The sequence below is a fragment of the Sitophilus oryzae genome, unplaced genomic scaffold (assembly GCF_002938485.1).
Source record: "Sitophilus oryzae breed Bouriz unplaced genomic scaffold, Soryzae_2.0 scaffold_88_pilon_pilon, whole genome shotgun sequence".
NCBI lineage: Eukaryota > Metazoa > Arthropoda > Insecta > Coleoptera > Curculionidae > Sitophilus > Sitophilus oryzae.
This window is the reverse complement of record NW_022147516.1, coordinates 220,213-244,646: the sequence shown is the minus strand read 5'-3', so window position 1 is coordinate 244,646 and position 24,434 is coordinate 220,213. Positions and strand designations below refer to the sequence as shown.

Genomic DNA, 24,434 nt, shown 5'->3' with positions numbered 1-24,434 from the left:
AAAAATGATTGCAAAATCTTCAACCCTCTAAGCGGGGGTGTCATCCTCCCGTTTTTTTCAAATGGGAAGGGGGGTCAAGTGGTACCGCAATGAAAAGGGCTTTCTATTCTCTATACTTTCCCGCTTCGTTTTTGAAAATTGGTCGAGTCACTGAGAAAATATGAAGGATTGAAATTTGAAAAACTTATTTAAACATTTATCAGAGTAAATGATAAGGATAAATTCCTTCGTCCAATTTGCTGTTTTTTCTTATTATTTCTAGATGTTAGGTTGGACGATCAGGTTGCTGTAGTTGCTAGATAGCTGTTCTGTGAATTGTGCGTTGAAGTTCTTCTCAATATCGTTCAACTTTTTAAAAATTATGATGTACTCACATGTAGAAAAAGTGAAAATAAGTTCCACCCGTACAAAATTTAGTTAGTACAAGAACTCAACGAAGACGATTTTGACGATTTCGCTTGCAATTTTGCGAAACTATGAGTGAACGAGTGGCGAATGATAATAATTTCCTATTTAATGTGTGTTTTTCGGATGAGTGTACTTTCTTTTTGAACGGTGTAGTTAATCGGCACAACTGTGTGTACTGGGCTGAGGACAAACCCAGGGTTTTTCACGAGGTGCACACACAAAACCCTCAGAAATTGAACGTGTGGGCTGGTATTTTTGGAAATTCTATTGTAGGTCCTATTTTTTCTTCCTAGAAATCTAACAGGTGATCTGTACTTGGATTTACTGGAAAATACCATCGACCCAGCCCTAACTGACATCATAGAGAACAATCCTGGATACATTGAAGCCGAACTAATATTTCAACAAGACGGTGCACCTCCACATCACTCTCAAAATGTGCGTAATTATTTAAATAATAACTTTCCCGGTCGGTGGATGGGACGAAGGGGTGCAATTGAGTGGCCTCCCCGGTCACCCGACTTGACTCCTTTAGCCTTTTTATCTATGGGGACACATAAAAAGTAAAGTGTATAGCTCCAGTAACCTAACCCGCCTCATTAGAAGACCTCCGAAGACGAATTATTGATGTTGGTTGCGAAGTGACCCCGCAAGTTCTTCAGAATGTTCGAGAACGGTTTGAAAATAATTTCTATTACTGTATGGAGGTTGACGGGCAACATTTTCAAGGCTTTTTCCGAGAGATTGAGATCAGAAAAAGATGCGTGGTTCAGCGTCCGACGAATCTCAGAGAAAAAGGGCTTTCTGAAACACTTTTCCTAACAGTAAAGGCACGGGTATCCAAAGGTGGAGATTTGAAATCCTGTAGAATATACTGTTCAGAGCCTAGTTCGTGTTTTTTTGGCCTTTTCCTGGAATAAGATCACAGTAAGTGTATCTACCATTTTGTATCGCCATGTCTAACTAAATTTTATTTCAGTTATTCCTGTTTTTATTTATTTTGATAATGTTTGATTGTGCATTACTGGTTTGGATCAGCATATAGTTTGGCTATATTTTTGGAATGTGTACAGCTGATTTTCAGACCGTAAGTTATTTTTTTTGGTATTCGGTGACTGTTCTGAGAGTTTTTTTTTATATAGAGTAACTGGCGTATAAGAAAATTGACGTATAAGTAATTGGCATATGAGTAACCACTTTTGAGACAGTATTTATGACTCTACATTTATTCTACTGATATCGAAGACTCCTGCTACTATCGAAGAGTACATCCACTTCCGTTAGTCTGGAGACTGCCTGCCTACCTGTTCACTACGTCACAAAATTAAAAAAAAAAATACAGATAAGTTCTAAGTTCAACACACAAGGTATTCCCTAAATTTTTTTTTACTTTGAGACAATATTTTGAATATCTCTGTAAATTGTTGTCATTTATTCCATATATTATAGTCAAAATTTACCTTTTAGTTAACATTATAAGTCATGCTTTGTCCTTAACGGTACGTTTTACTTCAGTATGATCTTTTATGTGAGAATCGCTAACACGGATTCATTTTTGAAGGTTATTGTACACGACTTGTTTCGAAACATCATCGTTATTGGTACTTACATAAATTTCACCTGTTTATATATTACGTAGTATAGTATACTGGAGAGAACTCTAACTAAATTTGAGTTTACTTAAAGTAACTAACGATTTCATTGGGATAATTGAAACTGGGTTTAAACTGATTGATAATTGTGTTCGTTTTTAAATAAATGTTCAACGTAGGATAGTTATATCTGACTTTTATTCTTGATGAACATAATAGACCCTTATTGCTGTTGATTATTTTATTTTAGCTATTACATGATCAAATTTTCTTACTGGTTTCTTACTTTACCTTTTCATACCCAAAGTAAGTGGCGCCCTTTTTACTGTCTTTGACCATTACTATTTGAATACTTAACATCAGTTTTAGAATCTTTGCAGCCTATACATTATTACTTTTATTTTATTATTTAACAACATTATTAAGTCACCACAGGTCACAAGCCGTACCTACGAACCCAGCTCTCCTCTAACCCTGAGCAACGGATACCTTTTTCTTTCTGTTTGAGTGATGACAGAAAAAGTCGTCACACCCATTTGAAAAAAGTTGGGGGATGACACCCCCGCTTAGAGGGTTAAAGATTTTGCAATCATTTTTACGTCAAAAGTTGTCCCCTTCACAAACAAAATTGACGTGTTTTTGCATTTTTTGAAAAAAATATACCCTGACCGTTATGCCTTGCGTTTTCGATGCATAATTTGGAAAGTTTGGCGTAGAATTTTAAACATCCTGTATAATTTACGTTTACCATATTTTTAGCAAAGTAAGTGCAGACAGAGTAAAGTAAATACCTAATATTGTTTTGATTTCAGGACAGTTCTTGTATTTGTAATAATTTTTTAAGTTAGGTCGGAAAAATATATATTTCTTATTTATTTATTAATATCTCTGAAATTATCAAAATATATTTACTCATATCATAGGATTATGTTAAAGTGATCTGAAAGGAATCCAAAAGTGCAATAATATACAGGGTGTTCCATTTCAAAAAAATCATCCCAATCAACTTTTTTGAGCCACCCTATAGAAGTTAAATATTTTCCTGAAATACATCCTCGTATATACTTTAGGTTAGCACTTAAGCAAAATTCTCTAGATGTTTATTCTAGGAGCTACATATGCCCGACGCACTATTACCGGGCCCTGTATTTATTGGATTATCTTGATTCCCTTTTAATAAATCTTTTCTTTTTATACCTCATTTTGTTTCTACTTTCTTCACGTTCTCTAAGATTAAACTTCTTGTATTAGCCTTGTATGGCCATATAATCCTAATTATAAGTCCGCGTTTGATCTGGGTAATCCACATGTAATGTTTCCAGTTCATGACGAAAATAAAGTGCCACACGAACTGAATTTTATTCTATTTATATCTACCTAGATTCACAATTCACATACATTCTCAGATATAATCAGTTTTGAGTTTGAATTCAAATTTGAGTATACTTTTTGTCATAGAATATTTATTTATTTATTTATTTATTCTACAACACTCTACAGCTTACGCCAATTACAGAGTGGGTTACACACAAAAAAAATTTGTCCGTCGAACCTCCATGGAATCTAGAGAATGTTTCTGCAATAAAGAGCTGTGACAGCAGCCAATTTGCGGGTAAACCCCATCAGTTCTTAAACTCAGATATTTCAGAAAACGACGCTGTACCTGCTCGAGAGCATTAATATGTGCCGCATAAAACGGCGACCATACAACTGATGCATACTCTAGCTTTGATCTTACAAAAGCATAATAGAGTAGTTTTAATGTGTTACTATTGCTAAAATCTCTAGTATTACGCACAATAAATCCCAAGGCCTTAAAACGAAGATTGAACGACTTCAGATATATGCTGAACGAAAGATAGTTTACTGTCAAATGTGACACCCAAATCTTTAAAAACAGATACTCTACCTATCATCGTATCACCGATAGAATAATTAGAAATTTGTGTTTCCGATTTCAAGGTATAAGACATGACTTTACATTTTTCAACGTTCAATGGTAAGTTATTATATGAACACCATGCAACTAATCGATCAACACACCTCTGAAGCCGTTCACAATCATGAGGCGAATCAATGCGGGAAAATATCTTCATGTCGTCTGCATACAGTAAGACACTTAAATCAATTATATCAGTGACACCGTTTATAAAAATGTTAAACAATAACGGTCCCAAAATAGACCCCTGGGGTACACCGGGAGTAGCGCACAGTTCGACCGAATTCTGGCCACAATACTCCACCCTCAACAATCTGTTTTTTAAATAGGACTCAAACAACATTAATAAGTTAGCTGAAAACCCAATCCGATCCAGATGGTAAAGAAGGATCCCATGGTCAAGTCGGTCAAACGCTTTAGAAAAATCAGTATACACAACGTCGACCTGACTCTTTATAATATTGCTAAATTATAAAAGCATGGTCTTTACGTGAAACTCCTTGTTATCTATAAGTATTTTACTAAAAAAGTTTTTACTATAAATAATGGTTTTCCTGGAAATTCATCAAAAATACCGCCAGCAAAGTATTAATAATTGATATGTCTCTTAACTCTATGCTAGTTTGTGGACTAAAATAACTTCCTGTATCTGCTCCTCAGTTTGTAGATATGATATCTTAAAGTAAACTATTCCCAATTTACAAATTAATGTTCCTAGTTAAGATTAAGACTCGTAGCATTCAGTTTATTTTTACACATGCAAAAATAGTCAGTCGACTTTATGAATGGAGTTTGTTCTATTTATAAACACAGTTATTTTTACTACTGTACGGAGTACTTTACATTGTAAAGTATATCGACCTTGTTAGTATTATGTAAATAAACTTTTAATGAATGAATACTACTATTTATAAAACAGTGGAAACTATTAGTATTATTTATGCTGCATTTTTGGATATTGAATCATTAGACAAGACTGAACCCAAGTAGTATTTGGACGTTATCTAACGTTGGGTATACGTCGCATTCAATAAACCCGACGTCGGGTACCAACGTCGGTTCGACCGCCTGACGACCCTTATTTGCACCTAAATGGGGAATACAGATTCGGGTCGCCTCGACGTCGGTATCTGACCTAATAGGGAATGTAATTCTACCAATTACCAACGTCATATTACGTTGGATTTTAGTCACTTAAAATTCGTCGCTAAGCACTTACGTTACGTTTGGTTTCATATTCGCTACCAAGAATACATAAAAACCTAACCAAACTACCTAATTACAAATGGATTCATAATCACTCCTCGAATATAACTATATATAATAATAAGTGCCTATCTAATTTCATATTATAATAATTCTGAATCATTAAACCAGACATCAGTTTTGTCAACGGAAGTCACTTGTTTGATATATCTGATTAAAATACTCCGGAAAACAACGAACGCCTTCAAAATTAGGTAGATTTATGAAATAAAAATATCTATAAAAAAGTAACTCCCAAAATATTTTTTTAATTTTCTAGCTGGTTTAATCATAAAACTGTACTGTGGTTCCCCAAACAATATTATTCTACTAGAAATGGAATGTGAATATAAATTTTAAAAACAAAAAACGATTTTAAAATGGCTGACAATCGGATACTTGTTAAGAATGGCGGATTTCTGTGTCCGACTTAATATGAACTACCAATAAACCAATTCCGACCGGGTCTCCAACACTAGTCGTCTCACACGACCGAAGTCATCAAACCGGATGACCGTCAATCGTATTATGACGTATATAATTCCAATGTACGCCACGTAACCTCACTTTGCGTATCAGTGACACATCAGTGATTTGTGGATTTGTGCAACTATATTTTAGTTTTTGTTTTCTCCTTAAAAAAAATGGGCAGCCACTTTTGTGGGAGGAGGATGGGGTCTGCTGGTTTCCTAAGCTAAAAAATGAAATTAAGATGCACCAGTGTAATGCAGCATCTCTTCCGGATAAAAAGCATTTATCGGTGGAGACAAGACATCACTACTACTATTATTATTTTGCAAAAGCCTCGACCTCTTTCTGTAAAATGTAGATGAATGTCTAAATGCCTTTTTAGTGTTTTTTTAGGCACAATAAAAAAATTAAGTTACGCAAATGCTACTTAATGGGTTGTATTTACAGACGTAAATAGAGATTCGTCCCACATAGCACGTCCAAATGAAATTACGTTTCTACAAGGGAGACACATGAGAAACAACATATGTTAAAGTGAACCTAAGTGTTCATCTAGTTCTAACATATATATATGAGATACACGCAGGTTTATATTGATAGAATTGTGTGATACAGTGTTTACTAGTTGTATCCGTATGCACTCAAGATTCTAAAGAGTTTTTTGTAACGTAACAAATAATTATTAAAATGATGAAATCTGACGTCGGTATATGAGACATACAATGTATAAGTCATATGTATGTGTGATACTTCGTATCATAGTTGTGCCTATAGTACACACCTTGTAAAAATGTGACGTATACACATAATATAAAGATCTATAAGACACTTTGTAATAGTGTACTGTTGTGTCTACATTCTAGCATGAAATGAAGGTGTGCGCATGCGCGGATAGCCTCAGCGTAGACACACCGACCAAGTGTATCTTATGTGTCCTCTCTCCTTTCTTCTTTCTAGGAGTGGTACGTATTAGCAGCCATTATTGTTTTATCATTCGGAAGCTCTATATAAATGTTCTGTTTGTGTGTAGTTTAAAAGAGATTTTAAGGTAAGTACAAGTTTTAATTACCTTGTTACACCTTCCGAAGGGTATTATTAATATTATAGCAGCGACTCTTCCCTTACTCGATACCCAATATACCAAATTTTGACTCCAATGAATGAAAACTCCAAATATTCTCGTATAATGATAAAGAGGTTAGCTGAGTTAGCTCTGCAATATATTTTTTTTTTTAATTTGGAAATAATACAAATCTAAATGGACCATAGAAAGAAAGATTTAAACACTTCAAAGAACTTCTTACACTGATATTCGGTAAGTTATTGATGGATCAATATGCAGGTATGTTTAATATTCAATAATCAGTTTCATATAAAATTTAAGGGTGAGATTGTTAATCTGGAAATAAAATACAACAAAGTCCAACAGAGTGCTCGATGAATGAGTATGCTAATAAACCAACTTCTTGGAGGAAAAGAGGAGAAAAAATGACTAAACGAGGTCCACCAAATTTTGGCGATATACCAGTGTTTACCATTTTAGTATGTTGTTATACTAGGTACTTATATTTTTAATACATTTTGATATAAATTCTGTTCTTTTTTACAGTGTTTTCTTCTTCTGATTTCTACAGTGTAAATAATTATTATTATTGTGTTATTTGCGCTATATTGCGTTCCATGATATAAAAGAAATATAAGAATTTTATTTTTTAACCACTTAATCCATTTTATGGATGAAAAATGGTACATTTAATACAAAACAAAAATGGAACAATTTTAAGGCTACTTCTCTTGAACTTACGATCGAGATACTTTTGGTAAATACAAAGTTTTGCCTTCCTAATTTCGTTCTAAAAAGATATAATTGGTATCATTGAATAAATATTTCTTAAAAGAACGAAAAGTTAGGCATCAAAACTTGTATTATTTCCTAAATTCGTTCATAATAAGTAGTTTTATCTAGCACAAGATGTATATACGAAGCAAAATACATACGTATACACGCGGTAGTCACAACTGCAATGTGTAAACATAGTTTAAACGTAATACACAAGCACTGTGTATCCTACGGCACACTGTGTAACCCTTCCTTTGTGTATACGTAAATGCTATACTGTGGCTACATTGTGAGGCGGACGTTTAACCTTTGTGCATACGTGTTGAACTACAATGTGTAAACGTAGCATATTTACATCGGAGGAATTGTGTCACCCTGTGTCTACATCTAATAATGTAAACACATCTTAAATGTGATTTGATGTGCTGTATGGGGTAAATTAGGTTATAAATATGAACATAAAATACAACAAAATATAATTGGACGTTACTTTAGGGATTATCAGTGAGACGTATCCTATTCGGGCAACGAGTAGACGTCGGGCTAGTTCAAGTATATGTACGTCATGCAAGCCAACGTGGGAACGACGTTGGGAAATTAATAAAAATGGTACGTTGTTATTTTGTACGTCGACAGATCGTTGGAATTACCGACTCGGATCCAACGACGTCGCTTTTAATAGGAAAGCGACGTCACCGGTCGTATCACCAGCAGTTGATCTAAATTTGCACAAAGTCTGACGTCGCTTCAGGTCAGATTTAGTTCGAAGTCAGATAGATGCTACTTGGGAATCTAATAGCTGAAATTTAAATGTGTAACATATACCCACAGTAAAATATGAGGTCTCTCCAGAGAGCGAATACATGACAGTGATAAACGTCTGTCATTTTTTGGATGGCCTCTGTCGAGATCTTCTTTGACTCATTGGCTTGTTTTAATAAGTATTGTTTTTAATACTGATTAAATCAATATTTTGGTGTTTTATGATTAAAATTAATAGCATTTTATTGATTCGTCATTTATCTTTGTTTCAGATGACGCTCACTGAAATACTGAACCGCTCAAATGAGAAAAAGTCGTTTTATTTTATGCGTTGGCAGCTACCCTATTGGATGTATAACATTTACTGTGCAGTGGGCATGTTTGCTTTTGGAGCAGCCTGCTCTCAGCTGACGACTGACGTTATGAAGTACACAATTGGTGAGTAGTTACTCTATGGCACTACAATTTAACTCTAGACTAAGACTTTTGGGTTTTTCGCCACTAGAAGATTATCTACAAAATAAAATAGATAGTTTTTTTACACTACTGAGTTATAACAAACGTATCTGTTAAAAAACTAAAGTGTTATTGAATATTTCCATTTAGATATTTCAAATAGTTTTTTCTTTGTTCTTTGTATTATTTGTTGCTTCTGATGAAGGAAGGATATACAGGGTGTTTCAACACGCGAAAATTACCCTTGTTCAGCCAGCGGTAGTTTCATAAGGTCACCAGCAAGGGCAGTTTGCTTCATATTTGAAAACGAAAGAAGCCAGATCATTAGTGCCTGAGGCATTAGCCAGAAAACGCCACTGCACAGGCGGGTTGGCAACTACTTTGCTTTTGTTAACGAAAAATAGACTAGCGACATTTATTTGATTACTGTTATGAAGACACACTTTCTGGTATTTTTTATCTCTGTATTTTTTGATGTGATTTGAAAGGGGTTGAATAAAATGTAAAGCTATCATATCAGGACAAAAACGATTTTCTGATAAAGAAATCTTAGTGAATGATGAAGGAAGAGTATACAGGGTGTGCCAGAACAAATGCGAAAAACTTCAGGGGTGATTCCTTCTTCACATAAAGGGTAGTTTGCTTCATAAATGTTGGGTCAAAGTCAACCATTAGGGAGATATTGCGGCAGAGAGATGGCGGTTAAATAATGTTTTTATTTTTGTCTTGAAATCCAGCAGAAATAGACTAATAAAATTTTATGGTTTGTTGGCTGAAATGACAATACTCTTTCTGGTAATTTTTCACTTTTAAATGAAGCGTTGAAGGGGTTGAAATAAACTCCTTATCATTTCTGTTAACGAAAATTTAAAGGAAAATCGTATCAAACACATGCAGGGAATATTAATTTGGATAGTTCAGTTTGTTTAGAAACTTTTTTATCTCTTGTATTTTTTTGATAAAACTCACCGATTTGAAATTAAAAAATAAAATGTAAAGCATTACATATCAGGACAAAAAACATTTTCTGATAAAGAATCTAGTGGGCTGCTGTAATTTTTTTAGGAAAAAATCTAGTCGGCCGCTGTTACTTTTTAGGATGTTCCTAATATTATTTTATTTGACATTACTCTATTGCAATACGTTATTATCCAGATGATTATTATTATCGTAATTATCACTAGATTCTTAATCTAAAAATGTTTTTTGTCCTGACATGTAACGCTTTACATTTTATTTTTTAATTTTCAATCGGTGAGTTTTATCAAAAAAACCCAAGAGGTAAAAAAGTTTCTAACCAAACTAAACTATCCAAATTAATTTTTTTGCATGTGTTTGATAAGATTTTTCTTTAAATTTCGTTAACAAGAATGATAGGGGTAGTTTATTTCAACCCCTTCCACTCATTTTAAAAAAGTAAAAAAATTACCTGAAAGTGTGTTTTCATAACAGTAATGCTTCCATAAAATTTCATTAGTCTATCTCTTTTCGTTTACAAGATAAAAAATAAAAACATTATTTTTCCGCCATTTTTGTACCGCGATATCTCCCTAATGGTTGACTTTTGACCCAACGTTTATAAAGCAAACTACCCTTTATTTTGAACAAGGAACCACCCCCTAAAGTTTTTCGCATTTGTTTTGAAACACCCTGTATACATCCTCTGAAACATTAGGTATTTTTTGTCTCTTTGTGGTAGACAACGATTCAGTATTGAAACTAAAAGAATTCCGGACTTCCACTGTCTTTATTTATTTTTTTTATTAATACAACGTTTCGATCAGAAGGATCACTGACAGTTATGAAGTGTAAGCTAAACTAATCCCTAAAACTACTGTTTTTTATATCACAGCCAGGCATTCACTTGTGAAGAAGTTGGGTGCAGGTCAACCGTGAGGTTATCCACTTGTCTGTTGATGATGAGATGGTTTTAAGTTCAGAAATTGAGCCCATTGGCGTAACTATAGTGGTGCCCGGTGGTGCCCCCCCAGGTACTGCTGGGCACCCCCTAGAAAAATCTTGTATTATGACTCTTGGCTACGTATTAATTTTTATTTGCTTGTGATGTAGTAAAAATGACGTTTTCTAGTTTTGTTTAGTTAAAATTATTTTGTTGTGTTCAAAAAATGGTGTTATTTTTTTTTTAATTGTAGGTATTTAAGTAATCTACAGGAACACGGTTTGATAACGAAGTCTATGCAATTTATTGATAGAGATATTTCATGTAAACGTTTTATTCAAAAAATGTGTTTTTTAATATTATTCTTCATTTTTTAAAGAACAAAAGACCTAGGCCCCCCCTGGGCTCAACCTCAAGCCCCACCCAGTATAAATTGCTGGTTACGCTAATGATTGTGCCTGTTGTTATTGCTTTAATTGAACATTGTAGAGATCAACTTCTGGACTTAAAACAATCTCTGTTAAGAGTTACGACCCACAAACAAACTATGGTTTTAATGCTGAAATTTCTTTAAATCATTACCACAAATTACCTATAACAGATGCGAAAGAACACCGAATTACGCGTTCAGGTTTCTGTGACCTTCAGAAAGAGTTATACATAGACAATCCGCATCAATGTATAGTTTGGGTTATTATTTGTTTGGGTGAAAATAATCTGCACCAATATGTTATCGAGGCATATAATCTCACAGTAATTTAATAAATTGCTCGTTATATTATATCAGTTCGTAGGAGATTAGGAAAAAAAAATATTTATAGTATAAAAAATTAATTTATTTAACAAAATTTAATTAATGATGTGACAAAATAGTTACTTTTCTATTGGTTCTATCGGACTTTTTTCGACTATATAATCGGTAATATAATATCTTTATTTTTTGTAAACCTTAATGCATAAAATATTTTCAATCTAATAAATAATTTAATGATGTAAATAAGAGGAAATTTCTCACATGGGTGGTCAAATTCTATAGTTTTCATTATATCAAACAGCCTCTGAATGTTTTCTTCAGTGCAAAACTCATCAAAATTTAATATAAATAATTTTTCCATTTCCAGTAAATAAAATGAACAAATTTTTGCACTTTCATGATCAAAAGGCTTTTTAAATGGGTAAATAATTTCGAGTTATCCAGAGATTCGGATCTTTTGCAAATTTTAGACAAATATCACATTGATGTATTTGAAGACCCTTTTAATTGATGTAGTCAAACATAATTAAAGGCATTTTGAGTTGAAAACGTTTCTCAGAGGCTGTTTGATATAATGAAAACTATAGAATTTGACCACCCATGTGAGAAATTTCCTCTTATTTACATCATTAAATGATTTATTAGATTGAAAATATTTGATGTATTAAAGTTTACAAATAAAGATTTATATAGTCGAAAAAGTCCGATAGAACCAATAGAAAGGTACTATTTTGTCACATTTTTAATTAAATTTTGTTAAATAAATTAATTTTTTTATACTATAAATATCTTTTTTTCCTTATAAATAAACACATTTGTATCCCATTTTAAATAAGATATACAAATTATCAAAACTTAGAAATAACAGTTCAAAAGTTCAACAAAAATCCTACACCCGTTTTTAAAAAGAAACATATAACCACGCACTATGTCATTCCAGCAAGCGAATACGACACAGCATAGGTTTCCGGACTAAACGACTGGTGTATTTACACCACTCAATAGGCGTGTGGGGTTTGCCGAGCGGTTTGCGATGCAGTCGCTTTCTTTCGCATCTGTTGTAGTTAATTTGTGTCATTACTGTCTTCTTTAAAGTCGAATATCTCCAACAAAAATAAAGCGATTTAGATGTATCAAAAAAACAAACTATCGAAAAGAAATGCAACTTGATAAGTGGTTTGTAAATTCTTTACTTTGTTAAACCGTTCCACAAGGTGTTCCACAACTTTCACTAAAATAATAACATTGCGTTTTCCAAATAATTTAGATACAAACTGCTTAAGATAGACTAGAACAAAATATATTGAAATATAAAATATATATGAAAATTTTGTGGTGTTCTTTTTCCTGCAGGTCAGTGTAAATATTTGTTGATATACTTATTATTTTCTTTTTGTTTTAGGAAGACTGAGGCCACATTTCTATACAGTGTGTTTGCCAAATGTAAACTGCTCTTTACCCCAGAACCAACACGTATACCATACGAATTTTGAATGCACCAATCCTTCGTATATATTTAACAAAAGAGTCATGAAAGAACTAAGGTAATAAAAAAAAATTGAAACTTGTTCCATAAAGAATAAAATAATCTAAAAATGTTTTCATTTTCAGGTTATCCTTTCCCTCAGGACATTCATCATTTTCGATGTACACTATGGTTTATTTTGCGGTAAGTGTTTATATGTATCTTAAGTAAAGACTCCTCAGCCATCGTTTGTCGTGACGTCATCACATTTGTCAAATATGAGTTTTAAGGTGTGTCTGAGATCAGTTCATATTGTTTAGAAATGTTTAAGGACGTTCCTGTATTATTGATTGAGCGAGTTCCGTTTTTGGTCGCCCAACTTCGTCACATTTCGGTTTATTTCCAGTTGGTTTGGCCTCGACCTACTCGATTCTTAAAAGTGCCGGAAAACTACTCGTGAGGAGGGCGTGGGGGGATTTTTTTAGCGTTTCCTGTTGCCTCGTTTAATTTTGTTTCGTTTTGACTGTTTTGAGATATTTACAAAACGTGGCGGTATCTGTACCCGAGGCAAAGGGCTTTCTTTTTATAAATCTCAGTGAAATGAATGAAAAAAAAGTAAATCTACACGTTTCTAAAATAGCTGTTGTTACGATGATATTTCGTTAATTACATATTTACATTTATATTACATTTATATTAATATATATTCCACAACATTAATATTTGAACACGCGTTTATAATATGTAGAGGAGATATTTAAGAACAAAACTTTTCACTTAATCTGCAGGGTTATAATTACTAATAATAATATTTTCATTATTTAATTTTATTATAAATCATAATGAATTAGTATATAAAATTGTATATGTTATATTTGTTTAAGCAGCCTTAATTGATTAATATAACAATTAGTGATGGGTTGTTATTTAACTATCTGTTATTTTATAACAATTATTTATAAATAACATAACGCAACCGTTACTACTTCTAAAAAATAACAGATATAAAATAACGACACGTAGAGATCGGCCGCTCGTGAAACGAAAAACGAAGACGGCGCTCTGCACCGCAACGAAATTCTATGCTGCTCGAAGCAATTCCAAAAAACAACTAGTATGGATGGAAAACATGTTATTTCGTCAACCATCGATACAGGCGGCGAGACAACGGACAACGGAGTGGGGAATGCGCTACGGCGAACGTAGTAGCTGCTTCGATCGATGCTGTCGATGGATGGTCGTATTGGGCTTGCAACAGCTTAAAAATAATAGGATATAAAAGAAGCAGGTTTTTTGAAACAGTTGCGGGCATAGCGGCCAGCCTGGCGGTCGAGATAACAGGAGTGGGAAAGGAACGCTGCTGCATCGGTCGATTATCGATGGGGGCTCTCAACGGGTTGGAGAAGCAGTCATTTTAGATACGTTGTTTTTCAACCTGTTACGAGCATAACAGGGCGGCGGTTGAGATAATCGGAGTTGGAAAGGAACGCTGCTGCATCGGTCGATTGTCGATGGAGGTTCGAAGCAGGTTGGAGAATAACGCATCAGTTGTTTTAGATACATTGTTTTTCAACCTGTTACGAGCATAACGGGCGGAGGTCCGGATATTATGGCGCTTGTATGTTTCTCTGTACATACTTATTAAGTTTCAATATTTAGGTATTTATTTATTCTGAAAAATTTTCAGAATAATATTTTAAGATTTTTTAAAAATGTAAAAATTCGACGCGAACGAAGTCGCGGGTACACGCTAGTTTAAGTGTAAAATTAATTCGAACTCTAGTGTGTAGTTGGTTTACTTATGAAGAATATACTACACATTTTCTTATATTGCTATTTTTTTACCGCAAATGGTAAAATCATAACTAAGAGCTTCTCGCCCGTCGAGTGAGATGCACCCTATACACTGCTACGCAATTCAGGATCTACGCGGATCGAGGGGCAGGGCGTAGGTAGATCGGAATGTATAGGTATAGACGAGTGGCGGAATTTTGGCTTTTTTTATATCGCAATTTGTAAACAGCGCTTATTTGTAAACAACCACCGTTTTTAGAGAGGTATTTTAGATAACAATCGATATTTTGAAATGTTTTGACACCCTGGAAATACTACCACCGAGCACGTCATTGTTGCAACTTGCAACTGCGTTAATACGCCTGGCGGTGACCGCCTCATACTCTTTCAGATATTTAGCAATAAAATAAAGAAACCTGTTATTTTTAAGCTGTTATTTTAAGCTGTTTTTTATAAATAACTATAACAGTTTCAACTGTTATCTAAAAATAACAGTTTTGCCCATCACTAATAACAATAGTATTGCTTGATGAGTAATACGGCAACATCATCAATATATCGAGCTGATTGGAAAAATTATTGATTGACCCGATGTCAATAGTATGGTAGACGGACATTTTTAAAAAGCAATCTTCTGTTTTTGATTTTTTGACTTTCCTATAAACCAAATTTCAGGTTTCAATATGCCGAATTCATGATTTAACCAACGCTTATTCAAGATCATGATTTTGTCAATTCTACACGTTTTATTTTTTATCTCGGTTAATATAATAGAAAAATTATATGAGATATGAATGTAGTTTCGAAAAAATGTAATAACATTGGTGGTGCTACATTTAAAGTGCCAAAGATGTTTTTTGACTTTTAGTAGGAAGCGGCAATACTGTAATGCTGAAAATAATTTAGGCAGACGGAGCAGGTGCCTTTATACAAAAATTCAAGTTTTTAACAAAAATACTATCACCGATTCTCCATAAACGTCTAACGTGCCATGGCCGGGAATCACCCTGTATAGCAAAAAGTAAACATAAGTACCTATCATTATTCTCTAAAAAAATCTTGTTTATGTCAGGCGTGTATACAATATGTACGGTACTAAAACGTCAATGATAAAAATCAGCTAACGTGGGCATCCGTTAACGACCACACCACCTTTCCCGTGCCACAAAATCCGCGATAATTAGTGGTTATTATCTTGTAAAACAATACCGTTTATTACGTGCGGTATCGTCGACGCTCATATTTCAAGTTGCAGCTGAAACGTATGTACAATGTGATACACCCAGTAATATTTGCATGTAGGGATTTTGTTACGACGAAGATAATAAATTTATAATTAGAGATGGGCAGTAGATATCACTACATGTGATATTGTCACAGTAAAATATAAGTAGCAGTTGTGTTAATAACAATACAGTTTTGTTAACAATTTAAAATTTATGCGCTGTATGCACTGCATGCGAGAGTCCAAATAGAATACTCTGCTAATTCATAGTCTTAAACAGCGTCTACACTATCCCCGAAATGTTTTACGAAATATTTCTGGAAATATTTTGTGAACAAAAGAATCCCTGAAATCATAAAGTATTGATTTCACAACAATCAAACCTAACCAACTTAAAAATGTGTAGCTCATAAAAGAATAGAGATAATGGGATAATGATGATGATATAATGATTGAAAAAATGAATGTGTTTTTTGTCCAAAATGCCCGACTTGTTTTTTTCCACAGGGTGTTTTGAATTTATTGCAAAAAACAATGTTTTCATTTACCTACCCCGGTATAAATCCATCTAACCGAAGAATATAAGCCATTAAAATAATAAAAAATAATGCCAATAAATTTATCTTCACATTGATACCATAATCTTAAAAATCGGTTTACAAAATAAAAAGTTATGAAACATCAATGTCGGTGTAAGACACGATGAACAGTGCTTTCCATAACATGAATCCCTTACCCGACACAAACGGTACATTGTGAATTGTGAGACAGGAAATTGTAGAGAGAAACAAGCCCTATAACATAGGATACAACATTTTAATGAACAGTGCTTTCCATAACATAAATAAAATGAAAAATATACAAATTAATATACATGTACTGATTTCTTTCGAAAATCGACAACTATGAATCCCTTACCCGACATAAATGGTACATTGTGAGACAGGAAATTGTAGAGAGAAACAAGCCCTATAACATAGGATACAACATTTTAAAGAAGAGTGCTTTCCATAAAATCAATAAAATGAAAAATATACGAAATAATATACATGTACTGATTTCTTTCGAAAATCGACAACTATGCATCCCTTACCCGACACAAACGGTAGCTTGTGAGACAGGAAATTGTAGAGAGAAACATAGGATACAACATTTTAATCAACAGTGCTTTCCATAACATAAATAAAATGAAAAATGTAGGAAATAATATACATGTACTGATTTCTTTCGAAAATCGACAACTGTGAAATTATGTTCCCTTCCTGGACGCAAACGGTACATTGTGAGACAGAAAATTGTAGAGAGAAACAATCCCTATAAGATAGGATACAAAATTTGATGAACAGTGCTTTCCATAAAATCAATAAAATGAAAAATATACGAAATAATATACATGTACTGATTTCTTTCGAAAATCGACAACTATGAATCCCTTACCCGACACAAACGGTACCTTCTGAGACAGGAAATTGTAGAGAGAAACAAGCCCTATAACATAGGATACAACATTTTAATGAACAGTGCTTTCCATAACATAAATAAAATGAAAAATGTAGGAATACATGTACTGATTTCTTTCGAAAATCGACAACTGTGAAATTATGATCCCTTACCCGACATAAATGGTACATTGTGAGACAGGAAATTGTAGAGAGAAACAAGCCCTATAACATAGGATACAACATTTTAATGAACAGTGCTTTCCATAAAATCAATAAAATGAAAAATATACGAAATAATATAGATGTACTGATTTCTTTCGAAGATCGACAACTATGAAACTATGAACCCTTCCCGGACGCAAACGGTACATTGTGAGACAGGAAATTGTAGAGAGAAACAAGCCCTATAACATAGGATACAACATTTTAATGAACAGTGCTTTCCATAAAATCAATAAAATGAAAAATATACGAAATAATATACATGTACTGATTTCTTTCGAAAATCGACAACTATGAAACTATGAACCCTTCCCGGACGCAAACGGTACATTGTGAGACAGGAAATTGTAGAGAGAAACAAGCCCTATAGCATAGGATACAACATTTTAATGAACAGTGCTTTCCATAAAATCAATAAAATGAAAAATATACGAAATAATATACATGTACTGATTTCTTTCGAAAATCGACAACTATGAAACTATGAACCCTTCCCGACGCAAACGGTACATTGTGAGACAGGAAATTGTAGAGAGAAACAAGCCCTATAACATAGGATACAACATTTTAATGAACAGTGCTTTCCATAGAATCAATAAAATGAAAAATATACGAAATAATATACATGTACTGATTTCTTTCGAAAATCGACAACTATGAAACTATGAACACTTCCCGGACGCAAACGGTATATTGTGAGACAGGAAATTGTAGAGAGAAACAAGCCCTATAACATAGGATACAACATTTTAATGAACAGTGCTTTCCATAAAATTAATAAAATGAAAAATATACGAAATAATATACATGTACTGATTTCTTTCGAAAATCGACAACTATGAAACTATGAACCCTTCCCGGACGCAAACGGTACATTGTGAGACAGGAAATTGTAGAGAGAAACAAGCCCTATAACATAGGATACAACATTTTAATGAACAGTGCTTTCCATAGAATCAATAAAATGAAAATATACGAAATAATATACATGTACTGATTTCTTTCGAAAATCGACAACTATGAAACTATGAACACTTCCCGGACGCAAACGGTATATTGTGAGACAGGAAATTGTAGAGAGAAACAAGCCCTATAACATAGGATACAACATTTTAATGAACAGTGCTTTCCATAAAATCAATAAAATGAAAAATATACGAAATAATATACATGTACTGATTTCTTTCGAAAATCGACAACTATGAAACTATGAACCCTTCCCGGACGCAAACGGTACATTGTGAGACAGGAAATTGTAGAGAGAAACAAGCCCTATAACATAGGATACAACATTTTAATGAACAGTGCTTTCCATAGAATCAATAAAATGAAAAATATACGAAATAATATACATGTACTGATTTCTTTCGAAAATCGACAACTATGAAACTATGAACCCTTCCCGGACGCAAACGGTATATTGTGAGACAGGAAATTTTAGAGAGAAACAAGCCCTATAACATAAGATACAACATTTTAATGAACAGTTCTTTCCATAAAATCAATAAAATGAAAAATATATGAAATAATATACATGTACTGATTTCTTTCGAAGATCGACAACTATGAAATTATGAACCCTTCCCGGACGCAAACGGTACATTGTGAGACAGAAAATTGTAGAGAGAAACAATCCCTATAACATAGGATACAAAATTTGATGAACAGTGCTTTCCATAAAATCAATAAAATGAAAAATATACGAAATAACATACATGTACTGATTTCTTTCGAAAATCGACAACTATGAAATTATTAATTATGAACTATATATACTTGTGGTATACTACAGACTCGTAGTGTTGAACTTAAAATAACAAACATTTGCGCAATTTTATAACAAACGCAAATAAATATTTTTTTTGCTCTCTTTCTGTGTAATAATCAATCAGTTGGTTTAGGCAGATCGAATATACCGACTTCAGTTAATTTATAATCTAAATTTCAACTTTTAAAATGTTCAATTCATGATTCTACCAATACTTATTAAAGATTATATTTTTGTCACACACAATTTTACACATGTTTTATTTATTATCACAAAACATGTTAGAGATAGGTATAGATTAGTATAATAGAAAAATTATGAGATATAAAAGTAATTTGTAAAAATGTAATAATATACCGGGTGTTTCCTTTAAAATAAGAAAGATCCTACCATTTTTCAAATAATGCAGCAACATTGTAACGCTGAAAATATTTTAGATAGATCGAGCAGATGCCTTTATGAAAAAATCCAAATTTTCAACCAATATTTTACCTCTTCAACATTGTTGAGCGACCATGTGTTTGGTTTGGTTTGGTAATACCTCACTAAAAACACCCTTTACACAAGATTTTACGTATATTTACGTTCCTATATGCAATACGCTTAAATCAAGGCTTTTATGAAGTGCCTTCCAGTCGGACCATTACTGTACAATGTATTAAACGACATATTGTCTAGCCATATAAAATTGTCCAATTAGCGGTGATTTAATGGTCTGGAAATGAAATTAATGCGCCTCGTTCCGCTGACGTTGCTTGCTGCTCCTTTCAAGCCATTTTAATGCTAATTTCGTGATGCTAAAAGATGACAAATATGCGAATATTTTTGTTTTCTATTTTAGAGTGCATCGAGTTATTTCAAGTTTATGCAATTCAGTTTCAGTTATTTTTTAATACAGGGACAAGTAAAATTACAGGAACTCCTCGTTTTAGGCGGTATATTCACTTATACGCCCTTTTATTAATGCCCTATTAGATAGGGAAGGTTTACATGTATGAAAGCCAACAACGAGAACAACTCAACGGGTTGTCGAATTGTAACCTACAATAATTAGAAACAACCACGTAAATATTGGTGACATTTGGCCAGATATCGTCTCACGCGCAGTTGCTTAAGTATAAGAAACCAAATTAAAGAAATTCTTGATTTAGCAAACCCGTTTGCTGCAGAGGAATTTAATGATTTGTGTTAGGAAGATATAAAGGTACGCGCACACTGACCAGCGCCGCCCTAGCCGCACGCGCCGCACGAATCGCACTTTTTTTTCTTGTCGCGCCCACATTAACTAACCTAACCTAACCTAATCATATCCAAACGCCGCTCTCGCCGCGCCGGCGCCGCACATAGGGGCATTTGGTCTATAAACCTGGCCAAAAGTGAAATATTTTTATTTTCATTTTTTATCTTAACTGAATACAAATCTATAAATACTAAATATAAGCGCGTTTATTAGCTTTGTTTAAGTCGTAAGTTGACTATCAAATAAATAATATATTTCAATTATAAGTATGAATTATCTTGAGTGTATTCTGAATATTTCTAAGATTATAAAATAGTGGAATTGTTTGTAGTGCTTTTTTTGCATCATGGATACAGAGCCAGCGGGCAAGTTCTGTTTTATGCCATATTTTTATTTTGAAACGTTTCCTTCTATTCTATTTCTTTATAATGTTTTATATTTAAAAAATCAGAGGCATTTTTATAAGGTGTAAAACTATTCGGCAATATTCCGCATGGAAATTAATATCCGTTCAATGCTTAAAGTCTCCAGCTTTGGAATATGTACAAAAATCTTGCCAATATTTGCCACTGCCAAAAAAACATTGATTTAAATAGATTCTTAAAGGAAATAGTCTTTACCCTATAACACCCATCCTCGCTCAAATATCGTCTATAATATACAAATTACTTTCTTGTTCTAGCATCCTCATCCAATTGCTTGGTTTTGCACAGAATGGCCCTATTTGATCGGTGGAAAGGGTTTCAGAGTAGAGGAAAAAATATTTTGTAGGAAAAACAAAATGGGGTTGCATATTAGCACCCTCTCCTTTAATAATTAATATTACTAGCAAAAAAGCAAAAAATCATAATAATATATATATATATATATATATATATATATATATATATATATATATATATATATATATATATATATATATATATATATATATAGCTATATATATATATATATATATATATATATATATATATATATATATATATATATATATATACCTATATATATATATATAATTTTGGCCAACTTTTAGTTCTTAATGCCCTCTGTGCGCCGTCGGCGCGTGCAAAAGCAGAAATAAATGAATTTTCGTTCCGGTAAAAGCGAGAACGCCGATGAACGCTGGCAGACGGTGTCTGCCTGCTTTCACAGTGAACTTGCCGATTTTATAATACGCTGTAATTTTTCAAGGTTATAAGCGCGAGGCGGCGCGGCTGTGGCGGCGCTACGATGTACCCATATACAGGGTGTCCCAGAAATAAGTGCAAGTATTTTAACTTAACTGGTAGTATATTTCAACCCCAGAAACACGCCAATGAGGTTTTTTTCTAAATAATTTTTTTTTGAAAATTCGGAATTTTTTGAAATTTTTTTTGGATTTTTTTTAGTTTTTATTTAAAAATTAAAGTTACAAGAAAGAAAATCCAGAAAAGATCCAGTGGTTCTCAAAATTTTAGCAAAAAATCATTTTTTTTGGAAATTTTCAAAGTAAAATAACTCCGTTATTTTGGACTTATTTAAAAAACGATAATGAGAAAATATGTTTCTTTTATCGAGATTAGAGGTGTGTAGTTCGTGAACGAACTAGTTCCAATGAACTATTCCGACCCCTTAATGAAAGGAACTAGTTCCTGGTTTCTCAAAGAACTAGTTCCTCAGAACCTGTTCCGGGATCGAGACTGTGACCGATATAGAATAATATGCGACGGCGACGGATCGGCTAGCGCGCGTAGCCCGATGGTAGGCAGGAGTGGGGAGTGCCAGCCGTACGTTATCGGATCCGGACCTAGAGGAACTAAACTAAATAAAAGACTAGTTTACGTACGCACGGATCGGGCCAGCGCGATCGATGCTAGGCAAGAGTGGGGAGTGCCAGCCGTATGCCGTATGTTATTGGATCCGGACCTAAAGGAACTAGAGGAACTAAATAAAATACTAGTTTATGTATGGATCAGCCAGCGCGATTGATGCTAGGCAGGCGTGGGGAGTGCCAACCGTATGTTATCGGATCCGGACATAGAGGAACTATTAAAAGACTAGTTCACGGGAATCTATTCAGTCGGCAGATCCGCGAATAATACAAGGAGACGACGATGGATTCGGCCTTGTCTATTGCCACAGCCAGCGCGGCGTAATTACCACATTTTTTTAAATATTTTATGAGAATATTTCACTTTAGGTCCCTAAAATTAAGAAATATCTTATAAAATGAAGTAGATATTCTGAATTTTTAGACAAAAACAAAAAGCTTGAAGTGGGGAAAAATACATTTTTTCGTACATTTTTCGTATTATTTCCTCCAATTGATTTGTGATATAGTTTTTAAACTCTGATTTGAGTTTCTATAATTTTTTTATCTGCTATCAAACTTACCTATATGTTTTTAACATATGCAATTACGAAAATTATAATGATCTGTATAATTTTGAATAGTAAACTGGGGGGTGAATAGTTCTGACTGAAAACGAAATCCATTAGCAAGCAACGGGGATGTCAATGTTAGTCGGGAACTATTGTGAACTAAGGACCTAGTTCAAGGAACTATTTTTCTGGAGGAACTAGAACTAAGGAACTAGTTCCTCCCAAGGAACTAGAATTCCCACCTCTAATCGAGAACTACCACCCCTTAAAATACTTGCACTTATTTCTGGGATACCCTGTTTATAACAATACACGTGATGCGTATACGCAAAGTTGCGAACGATGTCAAGAATAGGTGCCCAGATTGGCGCTGACTACCAGTAAGCGGCAAACCTGCTTGCACTGTGTTCGCACACTTAGCATATTGAATTTCTTCTTTCTCTTCTTAAGGTACGCGCACACTGACCAGAGCCGCACGCACCGCATCCACCGAAGAAAAATATTGTTTGCGTTACTTTCAATGAAGGTGCGCACACTAGCCAGAGTCGCACGAATCGCATCGACAAAAATGCGGCCAGCATTGTTGGGCCAGAATGATTTTCTGTAAATGCGGCTGGTGCTGCTGACGTCATACGCAATTCCTTCCACTCTACGTAGCGTAGGTAGCCGAAGAGGAGATTAGAAATTCAATATGCTAAGAAAGTTCGCAAATTTTTCATGGCTCATATTGAAATATTGAAAAATGTTTAATTCATCCTCAATTAAATATAGAAATAATGTGGATTTTTGCCAATATTGTGAACCTATAACTTTCGATTCTTTCTCGTGATTTCTTCTTCTTCTATTAGCAAGGAGCTCATAATTATTTTTTGTTCGTTGTCATTTATCGTCGAGTAATATGAAAAAACACTCTTATCACCGCACAGGACTCCGGAAGCGACTGATGAGAAATGCAATTGGCAAATACGGGTGTAGTAGGGGCAAAAAGAAACAAAATAGCGAATAATGCGGCGCGTGCGGCAATTGGAGCATAATAATGAAACTGAAGAAATAGATGAAGATGTAGTCGTGGAACCACATTAGTTAATTACACTGAAAGCTCTTAAAAATGTCTTACCATATCACATTATCTTTGAAAATGGACGAAAGAATCATGAATTGTCTAAAAAATAGAATTAAAATTAATAGAATATCGTAGCAACAGCTTGCGGTAATCAGTTCTATCTTGTATCCATAGTGAAAGTCTAGTAATTAACTTATATAATATAAACTTTTTATTTCTAACCACATTTTCTGTTGACGGATAATCAAAGGTCAAAATGACATTACTCGCAAATTTTGAAGTATAATTATTAGTGTTAAAAGTTTGTTAACTTTTTCCACTAATTGAAAATTCCTACCACTAATTTGGACGTTGTGAATGCTTACATTGAAATTAGCGGAACGAACTTCTACGCTAATTGAAACCACTAATTTATTCCGCTAATTTCGAGGTTCTGAATGAAGCCTTACTACCAATAATTTTGACTTTCTGAATGCATACATTGAAA

The 24,434-nt window shown here is 33.7% G+C and overlaps 1 protein-coding gene across 2 annotated transcripts in view; it reads left to right on the top strand.

Moving 5' to 3' along the window:
* The first annotated feature begins 8,531 nt into the window (after positions 1-8,531).
* Positions 8,532-24,434, top strand: part of LOC115890616 (putative phosphatidate phosphatase) — a 63,006-nt gene continuing 47,103 nt past the window's right edge. For both annotated transcript variants that reach the window (XR_004051670.1, XM_030910892.1), the window contains exons 1-3: positions 8,532-8,695; positions 12,770-12,911; positions 12,979-13,036. Coding sequence is in view for 1 of the 2 variants with exons in the window: in XM_030910892.1 (XP_030766752.1) it covers positions 8,584-8,695; positions 12,770-12,911; positions 12,979-13,036 (312 nt within the window). In the remaining variant the exon portion in view is untranslated. The remainder of the gene's footprint in view (positions 8,696-12,769; positions 12,912-12,978; positions 13,037-24,434) is intronic.